Genomic DNA, 16,460 nt, shown 5'->3' with positions numbered 1-16,460 from the left:
TGCCCCCCTCCCCTCGTGCCACCATCGGCGGCCATGCCTTCAGCTTCCTGGGACCTAAGATCTGGAATTCCCTCTTGAAACCACTTTGCCTCTCTACATACCTCTCCTCCTTTAAGGTGCTCCTTTGACCAAGCTTTTGGACACCTGTTCTAATATCTCCTATGTGGTTCAATGCCAAATATTTGGCTGATGGCACTGCTGAGGAGCGCCATGGGGACATCCTACAATTGAAGGCACTATATAAATGCAAGTTGTTTGTTGATGTTGTGCTGTTTATTCTCATTGTGTTCTAGGCCGGCGTGATGACCAGACACTGACCATCGTGGCTCCGGCGCGCGACATCACGGTTAACGCCGGAGAGTCAGCCTGTTTCGAATGCGAGATCCGAGGGCCCCCCGATGTTGACGTTGACTGGCTGACCAATGGGAAGCTGGTCCAGCCCGCACTGCTCAACTGCAAGATGCACTTTGACGGCAAGAGGTGCAAACTGCTTCTCAACTCGGTCCATGAAGATGACACGGGAGTTTACACCTGCAAGCTCAGCACAGCGAAAGGTGAGCCACTGCGCCCGGAACATGCTGCGAAGGTAATGCTGAGTTTACGCGGGTTATCAGGGCATCAAAAAAAAATGCAGAGGGAGAGAGACTCCGTGAGTTGCAAATCGGCACGAGTTGTTGGACAGTTTGTGTCACTCTGCCATTAACCTCACAAAAAATGGCAGATTGTCCTCAACCACCCTGTGAGTTTGAACAAATTGCTGCATTTACACATCCACTGCCCATTAAACTCACCACGAAAGGTTAGGGCCAGAACTGTTATACTTCTGTATCCATGGTAACCTCATAGGGGAAGGGTGAGGCCATTCAGCCCCTTAAGCCTGTTCCGTCATTCAGTTAGATCATGGCTGATCTGCACCTTAACTCAATCTGGAACCCTTAATACCCTTACTTAACAAAAATCTACAACCTCTGTTTTGAAATTTTCAATTGACACCCCCCACCTCCAGCCTCAACAGCTTTTTGGGGGAAAGAGTTCCAGGTTTCCACTACTCTTTGTGTGAACAAGTGTTTCCTGTTTGAGGAGCAGCTCACTGTAAACATTTTTAAAAACTTTTGTCAGCTCTGCTTCTTTTGCCAATCACCTTAAATCTGTGGTTACCGACCCCTCCTTGCAGTGGAGACAGTTTCTCCTCATTTACTGTATCAAAGTCCCTCATCATTTTGAACATCTCTATTAAATCTCCCGTTAATCTTCTCTGCTGTAAGGATAACAATCCCAGCTTCTGCAATCATTCTGTCCTAACTTGGTAATATCTCTACCATTGCCCTTAAAACCTTCAGGGATACAAATAGACCGGCAGTCTTTTATATATTAACAGAGGACACAGATTTAAGGTGATTGGCAAAAGAATCAGAGGGGGAGAGGAGGAGAATTTTTTTTACGCAGTGAGTTGTTGTGATCTGGAACGCGCTGCCTGAAAGGGCGGTGGAAGCAGATTCAATAGTAACTTTCAAAAGTGAATTGGATAAGTACATGAAGGGGAAAAATTGCAGCACTACGGGGAAAGAGCAGATGCCGACACAGTCATGATGGGCTGAATGGCCCTTTCTGTACTGTAACATTCTATTTTTCCCCTTCCTGAGTCCTGGGGCACAGGAGCCAGTCGCAGTGTTTCACTCTGGATCGGTTACTAAACCTTGGACCTTGCTGTCAGTGGGATCAATGATGCAGCCTGGATGAATTCTCCTGATTGTTGGGTTCTTTCCCCTGCAGATGAGAAGACGAGCAGTGCCAAGCTGACGGTGCTGCCCTCTGTTCCTCCACTCTTTACCAGAAAGCTGGAAGATGTCTTTGTGATCGAGGGCAGGACTGCCCACCTCGACGTCAAAGTGAGCGGGACCCCCCCACCTACCGTCATCTGGATGCACTTTGGTAATTCTGCCAAATACCGCGATAAATACCATTGAAGTTGGAAGAAAAATTTGCATTTCCATAGCGTCTTTCTTGACTTCAGGACATTCCAAAGCACTTTACAGCCAATGAAGTACTTTTCTTTGAAGTGTAGTCACTGTTGTAATGTAGGAAACGCGGCAACCAATTTGTGCACAGCAAGCTCCCACAAACTGCTATGTGATAATGACCAGATAATCTGTTTTTTCGTGATGTTAGCTGAGGAATAAATTTTGTCCCAGGGACATCGAGGAGAGACTCCCCCTGCTCTTCTTCTAAGTAATGGCCATTGGAACTTTTATGTGCACCTGCGAGGGCCTTGTTTTATTGCTCATCTGAAAAGCTGCATTTCCTCAGTGCCAGCACTGGGAGTGTCAGTACAGTTCTTTTCCCATTAATCCATTGCACGCTACCTCACATGCCAATTGTGGCTCAGGGGTGGGTGGAATCATGGGATTGGAATTGATATGTACTTAATTGCCGGCACGGACACAATGGCCAAAGGGCCTGTTTCTGTGCTGTATATAACCATGGTTCTAACATTTAAGAAGTATTTAGATGAACACTTGAAATACCAGAGCATACAAGGCTACGGGCCAAGTGCTGGAAAATGGGATTAGAATAGATAGGCTCGATGGCTGGCACGGACACGGTGGGCCGAAGGGCCTGTTTCTGTGCTGTATAACTCTATGACTCTATGATCTGAGTCGGAAGATTGTGGGTTCAAGTCGTCACTATAGAGACTTGAGCACACACATCTAGGCTGACACTCTAGGTGAGGGAGAGGTCTACTGACCCAACTGGTCCCCGCTAGTGTTTATGATCCACAGGAGCCTCCTCCCACGCCTCTTCATCTCACCCCATCAATATATCCTTTTATTCCTTTCTCCCTCCTGTGTTTATCCAGCTTCCCCTTAAATGCATCCCGACTATTTGCCTCAAGCACTTATTGTCGTAGCTAGTTCCATATTCTGTGGCAATGATCCTTCTATAAATTTTTTGTTGTGCGCAGCCTGTTCAATTTAATACACTGTACCATTAAATATTTTTTGTGGATCCACGCAAATGCAGTATCGTAAAGGTTACAGCTTGCGAACCTCATAGTTACTGAGTGCTACACACTCATGCAGCTTAGAGGGATTATTGCTCTGTGGGTGAAGACGTTTCTTAGTTATAACCTTTCAGTTCTGCCATTATCTTTGTGATTTCCTTTTGCATCTTCTCTCGTTCTTCTATATCCTTTTCGTAATCTGGAGATCAGAACTGTTCACAGTAACTCCAGTGGATCTAACCCAGGTTCTGTACAAATTTAACATAACTTCCCTGCTTTTCAATTCTGCCCCACTCGACGTGAAGCCAGCACTTGGTTTGCTTTTTTCTGGCCTTATTAACTTGCACAGGGTCAGCAGTGGCTCAGTTGGAAGCACTGTCAGTCCAGGACTTGAGCACAAAAATCAAGGTTGACACTTAAGTGCAGTACTGAGAGATTGCAGCATTGTCTGAGGTGCTGTCTTTTAGATTATGCCCTCTAAGGTGGATATAAAAGATTCCATGGCACTATTTTGAAGAGTAGGGGAGTCCCCAATATTTATTCCTCAGTCAACATCACCAAAAACAGATTATCTGGTCATTATCACATTGCTGTTTGTGGGAGCTTGCTGTGCGCAAATTGGCTGCCTTGTTTCCTGCCTTACAACAGTGACTACATTTCAAAAAGTACTTCCTTGGCTGTAAAGCACTTTGAGACGTCCGGTGACCATGACATAAATGCAACTCTTCCTTTCTTACATGACTCCTTTTAAAGATTTCTGAATGTGTCTACCCCTTCAGGTACCTTCGCTACCCCATTTTGTGGCCTTTGTATTCCTCCTACCAGTATGCGCCAGCTCACACTGAGCTATATTAACATTAATTTGCCATTTATACACCCATTATTCACATTGAGCTGTGTTTTGTCGCAGTCTTCCTCAGTATTAAATACACCCTACTAATTAAGTGTTGTCCACAAATTTTGATATTGACTTCCAGTTCCTGATTCTGTCCAAGACCTGTGTTACTGACCTGCGTTGCTACTTTTAATGATCTGTGAATAATAATCATTTTTAAAAATCGAACTCCAGTGATTTGACATGTTGATGCTGTTTGGCAGGTGAGAGAGTGGTGGAGACGGAGGAAGTGCGGATCACGAGGGATCAAGGGCTGCACTCGCTCATCATCATGCACGCGGCCAGTGAGAACGAAGGGGAGTATGCCGCCGTTGCCCAGAATGCCCACGGGGATGCCTTCTGCTCGGGAGAACTCTACGTGGAGGAGCCGCGGCCTGTTGTTTCGTCGCCGATGTAAGGACGGCAGTGACGGGGTTCTGGCAATAAAGAACAGGCAGACGTGCATTTCTATTGCGCCTTTCACCATCTCAGGACGTCCCAAAGTGCTTGGCAGCCAATTAGATGCTTTCGGAGGGTAGTCACTGTTGTAATGCAGGAAATGCAGCAGACCATTGGTGCACAGCAAGATTCCACAAACAGGAAGAAGATAAATGACCAGAGCATTTTTTTTTTGTGATCTTGATTGAGGGACAAGTATTTCCCAGGGCACCAGGGGGAATTCCCCTGAAATAATGGCTGTGGGATCTTTTATGTCCAACTGAGCAGGAAGGCAGGGGCCTCTGTTTATTGCCTTATCAGAAAGATGGCACCTCCGACAGTGCAGCACTCCCTCAGTACTGCACTAGAGTGTCAGTCTACATTATCTGTGTGTAAAGCAGTGTTGTAGAGGTCCAGGGGATCCTTTATAGGAAGCATCATTTCAGTTGAGAATCACAAGCTTCAGAACCCTGGGGAGAATTATGTGAGTTCCCTGGTCATCAGTGAATCCCTCATATCCACATTTCAGTGGTCAGCAGATCCCCCGTGTCCGGGTTCCTGTCATCAATAGAGCCCTTGTGTCCAAGTTCCCTAGTGGTCAGTTGATCCCTGTGTCTGAGCTTCTGCGGTCAGTGGATCCCTTGTGTCCAAATTTCTGTGGTCAGTAGAATTTTTGTGGCCGAGTTCCCTGATAGTCAATTGATCTCTTGTGTCTGAGTTTCTGTGGTCAGCAGATTCCTATGTTTGCATTTCTGTGGTCAATATATCCCTCTTGTCCCAGTGTCAGTGGTCAGCAGATCTCCTGTGTTTGAGTTCCAGTGGTCAGTAGATCCCTCATATCCAGGTTTCTGTGGGCAGTTGATCCCTTGTGTCTGAATTTCCTGGTGGTGAGGAGATCTTTTATATCCAAGTTACCTGGTGGTCAGTAGATTCATTATGTCTGTGGTCAGTCATCTTCTTCTTAGGCAGTCCCTTGGGACAAGGATGCCTTGCTTCCACTCCAGTTCAATGAGTCCTAACATGGCTCACAAGTCTGATGTGCAAACCGCAGACTCTACCACACATGGGACAAGTGATGTTTGAACAGTTACTTGGGGGGGGGTGCTGTGTGCTCCTTCCGCTGCCTGGACTTGGCTTCTGTCTGCTCCCGACAAAATTTCACGAGGTTCCCAAATGTACCTTCTCCACTTTGAGTCGTCGTGGGGACAGGGAATCCCATGAGTCGGTGGGTATGTTGGATTTCTTCAGGGATGCCTTGAGAACATCCCTAAAGGGTTTCCTCTGTCCTCCTGGGAGTCTTTTGCCACGGTGAAGCTCAGAGTAGAGCAGCAGTTTGAGGAGCCTGGTTTCAGGCTTGTGGGTGACGTGGCCCGCCCAGCGAAGCTGGTTTTGGTTGATTAGCACCTCAGTGCTGGGAATGTTGGCTTGGGAGAGGATTTTGACATTATCCTGCCAATGAATGTGAAGGATTTTGCGGAGACGGCGTTGCTGGTATTTCTCCAGTGTCTTGAGGTGCCTGCTGTAGATTGTCCAAGTCTCTGAAGCTGTCTGGTACACCATGACCTTAGTCCTGGGTTTGAGCTCCTGGTCCTCGAATACTCTGTTCCTCAGTCGGACGAGGGCAGAGCTGGCACACTGAAGCCGGTGGTGGATTGCGTCATCTATGTCTGCCTTCATTCAGATAAAACTCCTGAGATATGGAAAATGGTCCATGTTTTCCAGGGTCTCGCTGTGGATCCTGTTGAAGGAGGATGATGTTGTGCTGTGGGAGTGGGTTGGAAGAGGGCCTTAGTTTTCCGGCTGTTTAGAGTAAGGCACATAGTCTCATATCTCTTGTGTCTGAGCATCGATGGGCCGAAGGGCCTGCTTCTGTGCTGAGTAACTCGATGACTCCATGACTCTATCTGTGGTCAGTAGATTCAATGTGTCCGAGTATTTGTGGTCAGTAGATCCTTGAATTTGAGTTTCTGTAGTCAGATATCCCTCGTGTTTGAGTTTCCTGGTGGTCAGTAGATCCCTGCATTCCAGTTTCTATGGTCAGTAGATCCGCTGTGTCTGGGTTTCCATGGTCAGTAGATTGCCTGTGTCCACGTCTCTGTGGTCAGTAGATCCCCTGTGTCCAAGTTTCTGTGGTCAGTAGATCCCTGTGTCCACATTTCTGTGGGCAGTAGATCCCTGTGTCAAGTTTTCTGTGGTCAGTAGATCCCCGTGTCAAGGTTTCTGTGGTCAGTAGATCCCCGGTGTTCAAGTTTCAGTGGCCAGTAGATCCCTGTGTCCAGGTTTATACGGTCAGTAGATCTCCTGTGTTCAGGTTTCTGTGGTCAGTAGATCCCCGTGACCAGGTTTCTGTGGTCAGTAGACCCCTGTGTCCAGGTTTGTGTTGTCCGTAGATCCCCAGTGTCCAAGTTTCTGTGGTTGGTAGATCCCCAGTGTCCAGGTTTCTGTGGTCAGTAGATCCCCAGTGTCCAGGTTTCTGTGGTTAGTAGATACCTGTGTCCAGGTTTCTGTGGTCAGTAGATCCCTGTGGCCAGGTTTCTGTGGTCCGTAGATCCCCAGTGTCCAAGTTTCTGTGGTCAGTAGATCCCTGTGGCCAGGTTTCTGTGGTCCGTAGATCCCCAGTGTCCAAGTTTCTGTGGTCCGTAGTTCCCCAGTGTCCAGGTTTGAGTGGTCCGTAGATCCTCGGTGTCCAAGTTTCTATGGTCAGTAGACCCCTGTGTCCAGGTTTGTGTTGTCCGTAGATCCCCAGTGTCCAGGTTTCTGTGGTCAGTAGATCCTCGGTGTCCAAGTTTCTGTGGTCAGTAGTTCCCCAGTGTCCAGGTTTCTGTGGTCAGTAGATCCCTGTGGCCAGGTTTCTGTGGTCCGTAGATCCCCAGTGTCCAAGTTTCTGTGGTCAGTAGATCCCCAGTGTCCAGGTTTCTGTGGTCAGTAGTTCCCCAGTGTCCAGGTTTCTGTGGTCAGTAGAACCCTGTGTCCACATTTCTGATGGTCAGTAGATCTTCGTGGCCAGGTCTCTGTGGTCAGTAGATCCCTGTGTCAAGGTTTCTGTGGTCAGTAGATCTCCTGTGTTCAAGTTTCTGTGGTCAGTAGATTCCCGTGTCCAGGTTTCTGTGGTCAGTAGATCCCTGTGTCCAGGTTTCTGTTGCCAGTAGATCCCCAGTGTCCAAGTTTCTGTGGTCAGTAGATCCCTGTGGCCAGGTTTCTGTGGACAGTAGATCCCCTGTGTCCAAGTTTCTGTGGTCAGTAGATCCCTGTGGCCAGGTTTCTGTGGTCAGTAGATCCCGGTGTCAAGTTTCGTGGTCAATAGATCCCCAGTGTCCAGGATTCTGTGGTCAGTAGATCCCCTGTGTTCATGTTTCAGTGGTCAGTAGATCTCCTGTGTCCAAGTTTATGTGGTCAGTAGATCCCTGTGGCCAGGTTTCTGTGGTCCGTAGATCCACAGTGTCCATGTTTCTGTGGTCAGTAGATCCCCAGTGTCCAGGTTTCTGTGGCCAGTAGATCCCGGTGTCAAGTTTCTGTGGTCAGTAGATCCCAGTGTCAAGTTTCTGTGGTTAGTAGATCCCTTGTGCCCAAGTTTCTGTGGTCAATAGATCCCCACATCCAGGTTTATGTGGTCAGTAGATCCCAAGTGTCCAAATTTCTGTGATCAGTAGATCCCCATGTTCCAGCCCCTGTGGTCAGTAGATCCCCAGTGTTCAAGTTTCTGTGGTCAGTAGATCCCCTGTGCCCAGGTTTCTGTGGGCAGTAGATCCCGTGCCCAGGTTTCTGCAGTCAGTAGATCCCCTTGTTCAAGTTTCTGTGGTCAGTAGATCCTCTGTGTCCAGGTTTCTTTGTTCAGTAGATCCCCTATGTCCAAGTTTCTGTGATCAGTAGATCCCCTATGCTCAAGTCCCAGTGGTCAGTAGATCCCCTGTGTTCAAGTTTCTGTGGTAGTAGATCCCCTGTGACCAGGTTCCTGTGGCCAGTAGATCCCCTGTCTCAGAGTTTCTTTGGGGAGTAGATCCCTTGGGTCCAGGTTTCTGTGGTCAGTAGATCCCCCGTGTTCAAGTTGATGTGGCCAGTAGATCCCCAGTGTCCAGGTTTTTGTTGTCCGTAGATCCCTGGTGTCCAGGTTTCTGTGGTCAGGAGATCCCCTGTCTCGAGGTTTCTTTGGTAGATCCCCAGTGTCCAAGTTCCCTGGAAGCTGTTCAATCTATTCAGCTGAGATTTCTCCTCCCCGTCACGTCCCTCCACCGTGAGAGGAGACAGTGGTTACCATGAACGACGAGCCAGCCCCCATTTCTCATCTTCTCTCTCTTCACAGGGCCAAACTGGAGAAGATGCCCTCGATTCCTGAGGAGCCTGAGATCCCAGAAAACGAGATGGAACGCTTCACCATGCCGGATTTTATCAAACCCATCCAGAACATCGATGTGATGGAGGGAAAGGACGCAGTCCTGGAGTGTCAGGTGACGGGTCTACCCTACCCTGCCATCACCTGGTACCACAATGGTCACAAGCTGGAGAGCACAGACGAGTGGAGGATGACACAGTGTACGTAAATCCACTAAACCTTCCCGAGTGCTGCGTTAACAAACGCAAAGAAAAGTGACACGGGCGCATGTCACGACGCTGAATCTTCATGGTCATTCGGGGTAGAACAGGCAGTTCTCAAAATGCAGAGCAATAATCTCCATTACCACATCGGCAGCTCACCATCATCAGTGGTAGACGTACAGTCACCAGACATATGCTTCCCACACACAGCTCCCTCTGTTCCCCATTCCTGCTGGATCATGACTTGTGAACCTTTTACGATTGAATATTTGTGGAATGTTCCAGAATTTCAATCGGGCCTTGAAACTTGGAGGTTGCTCAGAATTAAGAACCTTACAGTGTAAGAAATAGGAGCAAGGTGTAGGCCATTCGGCCCCTCGAGCATGCTCCCCCATTAAATAAGATCATGGCAGATCTTCTACCTCAGTTTCGCTTTCCCACCCCCATCCCCATATCTCTTAATTCCCTTAGTGTCCAACAAAATTCCTGAGAAATTAGCACGAGGCCCATCCAGGGCTCCTCGGCTACTCCATGTCAGGCAGTAGTATGCTGGTAAAGGCGAGGCCATTCGGCCCATCGTGTCGATGTCAAGCAGCACTGGGTCACACGATGCTTGTCACCAGGCTGCCTGACATGGCCGGATGCGGGTCAGAGGTCGCATTCAAACATGAACCCTCACCTTCCTTTGCCTCCATGTGTTGCCCACGCGCTCCTGCTTGCTACCCATTTCATAGCTCTTAACAGTTTCATTACCACGGCTTCTCTCCGCCACAGATAAAGACATCCATCGCTTGGTCATTCGCTGTGCCGACCATTCTCACGCGGGCGTTTATAAAAGTGTCATAGCGAACAAGGTGGGGAAGGCCACAAGCTACGCCCACATATATGTATCCGGTAAGATCCAGAACCATCAGTAACTGTCATAGTCACTGGAAACCTGACCTCCAACGTCACAACTGTTACTAACAGAGAAGTCAGTACGGGAACAAGCACAGCTTGATGGACAGCAAACTGGCTACAAAACAGAGAGTAGGGGCTAAAGATAGTTACTCAGACTGGCAAAAGGTGGGAAGTAGTGTTCCACAGGAATTGATGCTGTTGTTGTTCATCATCTACACAAATGGACTCGGGAATCAGGAATAAAATATCAAACTTCCCAGATGTGGAGTGTAGTTAATACTGAGAAGGTCTGGAACAAAATACAGAAAGACATCAAGACACTTGCAAAATGGGTGTGTAATTGGCAGCTTAATTTTATGATAGCAAAGTGTGAGATGGTGCATTTAGAGAGAAACAAAGAGAAGGCCAAATATTGTTTATAATGGGGCAGAAAAGCCAAAGGAACTTGAGGTACACAGTCACAAATCACTGCAGGAACAAGGTTAACAAGGCAACTAAAAAAAAAACAAGCACTGGGGTTCAGGTCCAGAGGGATTGAATGAGAGAAGTTATGATAACTTGTGGACAACCTTGATTAGAGCGCACGATGGAGAAAAGAATAGAAGGTTATGCTGATGGGGAGAGAAGAATCTCGTTTGAACCTGTGCAGACCTGTTGGGCCAAAGCTGTTGCTGTGCTGTACAAGAGCATAAATTTCTAGTCACCATTTAGTGAAAGAGAGCCACAGGAAAATCAGTGGAAACACTGGCTCACACTGCTCCACAAAGTCAGTCTCACCCCAGTAAGAGGAAGGCGTGACGCAGAATCAAATCAACTGACAAACATGCCCGAAAGAGCAGAACAGGACTGAGTGTCCCAGCCCTGACTGTGTGTGCAGCACAGGACTGAGTGTCCCAGCACTGACAGTGTGTATAACAGGGCTGAGTGACCCAACACTGACAGTGTGTGCATAACAGGACTTATTGTCCCAGCACAGAACATGTGTGGACATGAGGACTGAGTGTCCCAGCCCTGACTGTGTGTATAACAGGACTGAGTGTCCCAGCCCTGACTGTGTGTGCAGCACAGGACTGAGTGTCCCAGCACTGACAGTGTGTGGACATGAGGACTGAGTGTCCCAACACTGACCATGTGTGCAGCACAGGACTGAGCGTCCCAGCAATGACAGTGTGTGCAGCACAGGACTGAGTGTCCCAGCACTGACAGTGTGTGCAGCACAGGACTGAGTGTCCCAGCACTGACAGTGTGTGGACATGAGGACTGAGTGTCCCAACACTGACCATGTGTGCAGCACAGGACTGAGTGTCCCAGCACTGACAGTGTGTGCAGCACAGGACTGATTGTCCCTGCACAGACAGTGTGTGTATGACAGGACTGATTGTCCCAGCACTGACAGTGTGTGCATAACAGGATTGATTGTCCCTGCACAGACAGTGTGTGTATGACAGGACTGAGTGTCCCAGCACTGACAGTGTGTGCATAACAGGACTGATTGTCCCTGCACAGACAGTGTGTGTATGACAGGACTGATTGTCCCAGCATTAATGATTTGGAGGAAAGTATAGGTGGACTGATTAGCAAGTTTGCAGACGACACTAAGATTGGTGGAGTAGCAGATAGTGAAGGGGACTGTCAGAGAATACAGCAGAATATAGATAGATTGGAGAGTTGGGCAGAGAAATGGCAGATGGAGTTCAATCAGGGCAAATGCGAGGTGATGCATTTTGGAAGATCCAATTCAAGAGTGAACTATACATTAAATGGAAAAGTCCTGGGGAAAATTGATTTACAGAGAGATTTGGGTGTTCAGGTCCACTGTTCCCTGAAGGTGGCAACGCAGGTAAATAGAGTGGTCAAGAAGGCATACGGCATGCTTTCCTTCATCGGACGGTGTATTGAGTACAAGAGTTGGCAGGTCATGTTACAGTTGTATAGGACTTTGGTTCGGCCACATTTGGAATACTGCGTGCAGTTCTGGTCGCCACATTACCAAAAGGATGTGGATGCTTTGGAGAGGGTGCGGAGGAGGTTCACCAGGATGTTGCCTGGTATGGAGGGCGCTAGCTATGAAGAGAGGTTGAGCAGATTAGGATTATTTTCATTAGAAAGGCGGAGGTTGATGGGGGACCTGATTGAGGTGTACAAAATCATGAGAGGTATAGACAGGGTGGATAGCAAGAGGCTTTTTCCAAGAGTGGGGGATTCAATTACTAGAGGACACGAGTTCAAAGTGAAAGGGGAAAAGTTTAGGGGGGATATGCGTGGAAAGTTCTTTACGCAGAGGGTGGTGGGTGCCTGGAACGCGTTGCCAGCGGAGGTGGTAGATGCGGGCACGATGGCGTCTTTTAAGATGTATCTAGACAGATACATGAATGGGCAGGAAGAAAAGAGATACAGACCCTTAGAAAATAGGCGACATGTTTAGATAGAGGATCTGGATCGGCGCAGGCTTGGAGGGCCCAAGGGCCTGTTCCTGTGCTGTAATTTTATTTGTTCTTTGTTCTTTAGCACAGACAGTGTGTATAACAGGACTGAGTGTCCCTGCACTGACAGTGTGTGTATAACAGGACTGAGTGTCCCAGCACTGACGTTGTGTATAACAGTACTGAGTGTCCCAGCACTGACAGTGTGTCTAACAGGACTGAGTGTCCCAGCACTGACAGTGTGTGTATAACAGGACTGAGTGTCCCAGCACTGACATTGTGTATAACAGTACTGAGTGTCCCAGCACTGACAGTGTGTATAACAGGACTGAGTGTCCCAGCACTGACATTGTGTATAACTGGGCTGAGTGACCCAGCACTGACATGTGTGTATAACAGGACTCAGTGTCCCAGCAATGACTGTGTGTGTATAACAGGACTCAGTGTCTCAGCACTGACAGTGTGTATAACAGGACTGAGTGTCCCAGCACTGACAATGTGCATAACAGGACTGCTTGTCCCAGCACAGACAGTGTGTGTAAAGCAGGACTGAGTGTCCCAGCACTGACATTGTGTATAACAGGACTGAGTGTCTCAGCACTGACAGTGTTTAGAACAGGACTGAGTGTCCCAGCACTGACCATGTGTGTATATGAGGACTGAGTGGCCCCGCACTGACTGTGTGTGTATAACAGGACAGAGTGTCCCAGCAGTGAAAGTGTGTATAACAGGACTGAGTGTCCCTGCTCTGACAGTGTGTGTATAACAGGACCGAGTGTCCCAGCACAGAATGTGTGTGTATAACAAGACCGAGTGTCCCAGCACTGAAAGTGTGCACAACAGGACTGAGTGTCCCAGCACAGACAGTGTGTGTATGACAAGACTGAGTGTCCCTGCACTGACAGTGTGTGTATAACAGGACTGATTGTCCCAGCACAGACAGGGTGTGTATAACAAGACTGAGTGTCCCAGCCCTGACAGTTTGTATAACGGGACTGAGTGTCCCAGCACTGAAAGTGTGTGTATAACAGGACCGAGTGTCCCAGCACAGAATGTGTGTGTATAACAGGACTGAGTGTCCCAGCACTGAAAGTGTGCACAACAGGACTGAGTGTCCCAGCACTGACAGTGTGTGAAAAACAGGACTGAGTGTCCCAGCACAGACAGTGTGTGTATGACAGGACTGAGTGTCCCAGCACTGACAGTGTGTGTTTAACAGGACTGAGTGTCCCTGCACTGACAGTGTGTATAACAGGACTGAGTGTCCCAGCACTGACATTTGTACAACAGGACTGAGTGTCCCAGCACTGACACTGTGTGCATAACAGGACTTATTGTCCCAGCACAGACAGTGTGTGTATGACAGGACTGAGTGTCCCTGCACTGACAGTGTGTATATAACAGGACTGATTGTCCCAGCACAGACAGGGTGTGTATAACAAGACTGAGTGTCCCAGCCCTGACAGTTTGTATAACGGGACTGAGTGTCCCAGCACTGAAAGTGTGTGTATAACAGGACCGAGTGTCCCAGCACTGACAGTGTGCACAACAGGACTGAGTGTCCCAGCACTGACACTGTGTATAACAGGACTGATTGTCCCAGCACTGACTGTGTGTGCATAACAGGACTGAGTGTCCCTGCACAGACAGTGTGTGTATGACAGGACTGAGTGTCCCAGCACTGACAGTGTGTGTATGACAGGACTGATTGTCCCAGCATTAATGATTTGGAGGAAAGTATAGGTGGACTGATTAGCAAGTTTGCAGACGACACTAAGATTGGTGGAGTAGCAGATAGTGAAGGGGACTGTCAGAGAATACAGCAGAATATAGATAGATTGGAGAGTTGGGCAGAGAAATGGCAGATGGAGTTCAATCAGGGCAAATGCGAGGTGATGCATTTTGGAAGATCCAATTCAAGAGTGAACTATACAGTAAATGGAAAAGTCCTGGGGAAAATTGATGTCCAGAGAGATTTGGCTTTTCAGGTCCACTGTTCCCTGAAGGTGGCAACGCAGGTAAATAGAGTGGTCAAGAAGGCATACGGCATGCTTTCCTTCATCGGACGGTGTATTGAGTACAAGAGTTGGCAGGTCATGTTACAGTTGTATAGGACTTTGGTTCGGCCACATTTGGAATACTGCGTGCAGTTCTGGTCGCCACATTACCAAAAGGATGTGGATGCTTTGGAGAGGGTGCAGAGGAGGTTCACCAGGATGTTGCCTGGTATGGAGGGCGCTAGCTATGAAGAGAGGTTGAGTAGATTAGGATTATTTTCATTAGAAAGACGGAGGTTGAGGGGGGACCTGATTGAGGTGTACAAAATCATGAGAGGTATAGACAGGGTGGATAGCAAGAGGCTTTTTCCAAGAGTGGGGGATTCAATTACTAGAGGACACGAGTTCAAAGTGAAAGGGGAAAAGTTTAGGGGGGATATGCGTGGAAAGTTCTTTACGCAGAGGGTGGTGGGTGCCTGGAACGCGTTGCCAGCGGAGGTGGTAGATGCGGGCACGATGGCGTCTTTTAAGATGTATCTAGACAGATACATGAATGGGCAGGAAGAAATGAGATACAGACCCTTAGAAAATAGGCGACATGTTTAGATAGAGGATCTGGATCGGCGCAGGCTTGGAGGACCCAAGGGCCTGTTCCTGTGCTGTAATTTTATTTGTTCTTTGTTCTTTAGCACAGACAGTGTGTAAAACAGGACTGAGTGTCCCTGCACTGACAGTGTGTGTATAACAGGACTGAGTGTCCCAGCACTGACGTTGTGTATAACAGTACTGAGTGTCCCAGCACTGACAGTGTGTGTATAACAGTACTGAGTGTCCCAGCACTGACAGTGTGTCTAACAGGACTGAGTGTCCCAGCACTGACAGTGTGTGTATAACAGGACTGAGTGTCCCAGCACTGACATTGTGTATAACAGTACTGAGTGTCCCAGCACTGACAGTGTGTATAACAGGACTGAGTGTCCCAGCACTGACATTGTGTATAACTGGGCTGAGTGACCCAGCACTGACATGTGTGTATAACTGGACTCAGTGTCCCAGCAATGACTGTGTGTGTATAACAGGACTCAGTGTCTCAGCACTGACAGTGTCTGTATAAGAGGACTGATTGTCCCAGCACACACAGTGTGTGTATAACAGGACTGAGTGTCTCAGCACTGACAGTGTGTATAACAGGACTGAGTGTCCCAGCACTGACAATGTGCATAACAGGACTGCTTGTCCCAGCACAGACAGTGTGTAAAGCAGGACTGAGTGTCCCAGCACTGACATTGTGTATAACAGGACTGAGTGTCTCAGCACTGACAGTGTTTAGAACAGGACTGAGTGTCCCAGCACTGACCATGTGTGTATATGAGGACTGAGTGGCCCCGCACTGACTGTGTGTGTATAACAGGACAGAGTGTCCCAGCAGTGAAAGTGTGTATAACAGGACTGAGTGTCCCTGCTCTGACAGTGTGTGTATAACAGGACCGAGTGTCCCAGCACAGAATGTGTGTGTATAACAGGACCGAGTGTCCCAGCACTGAAAGTGTGCACAACAGGACTGAGTGTCCCAGCACTGACACTGTGCGCATAACAGGACTTATTGTCCCAGCACAGACAGTGTGTGTATGACAGGACTGAGTGTCCCTGCAATGACAGTGTATGAATAACAGGACTGATTGTCCCAGCACAGACAGGGTGTGTATAACAAGACTGAGTGTCCCAGCCCTGACAGTTTGTATAACGGGACTGAGTGTCCCAGCACTGAAAGTGTGTGTATAACAGGACCGAGTGTCCCAGCACAGAATGTGTGTGTATAACAGGACTGAGTGTCCCAGCACTGAAAGTGTGCACAACAGGACTGAGTGTCCCAGGACTGACTGTGTGTGAAAAACAGGACTGAGTGTCCCAGCACTGAAAGTGTGCACAACAGGACTGAGTGTCCCAGCACTGACACTGTGTATAACAGGACTGAGTGTCCCAGCACTGACAGTGTGTATAACAGGACTGAGTGTCCCAGCACTGACAGTGTGTAAAACAGGGCTGAGTGTCCCAGCACTGACAGTGTGTGTTTAACAGGACTGAGTGTCCCTGCACTGACAGTGTGTATAACAGGACTGAGTGTCCCAGCACTGACATTTGTTCAACAGGACTGAGTGTCCCAGCACTGACAATGTGCATAACAGGACTGCTTGTCCCAGCACAGACAGTGTGTGTAAAGCAGGACTGAGTGTCCCAGCACTGATAGTGTGTATAACAGGACTGAGTGTCCCAGCACTGACAGTGTCTGTATA

General features: G+C 48.3%; 1 protein-coding gene across 1 annotated transcript in view; it reads left to right on the top strand.

The window, feature by feature from the left end:
* Positions 1–16,460, top strand: part of spega (striated muscle enriched protein kinase a) — a 684,640-nt gene that overhangs the window by 145,682 nt on the left and 522,498 nt on the right. Inside the window, exons 14-18 of the mRNA XM_068034685.1 lie at positions 294–554; positions 1,774–1,932; positions 4,100–4,289; positions 8,614–8,843; positions 9,621–9,740. Of these exons, the coding sequence (XP_067890786.1) occupies positions 294–554; positions 1,774–1,932; positions 4,100–4,289; positions 8,614–8,843; positions 9,621–9,740 (960 nt within the window). The remainder of the gene's footprint in view (positions 1–293; positions 555–1,773; positions 1,933–4,099; positions 4,290–8,613; positions 8,844–9,620; positions 9,741–16,460) is intronic.

Source organism: Heterodontus francisci, chromosome 7 (assembly GCF_036365525.1).
Source record: "Heterodontus francisci isolate sHetFra1 chromosome 7, sHetFra1.hap1, whole genome shotgun sequence".
Taxonomy (NCBI): domain Eukaryota; kingdom Metazoa; phylum Chordata; class Chondrichthyes; order Heterodontiformes; family Heterodontidae; genus Heterodontus; species Heterodontus francisci.
Note: the sequence above shows the minus strand (reverse complement) of the source record. Positions and strands in the feature narration are given on the sequence as shown.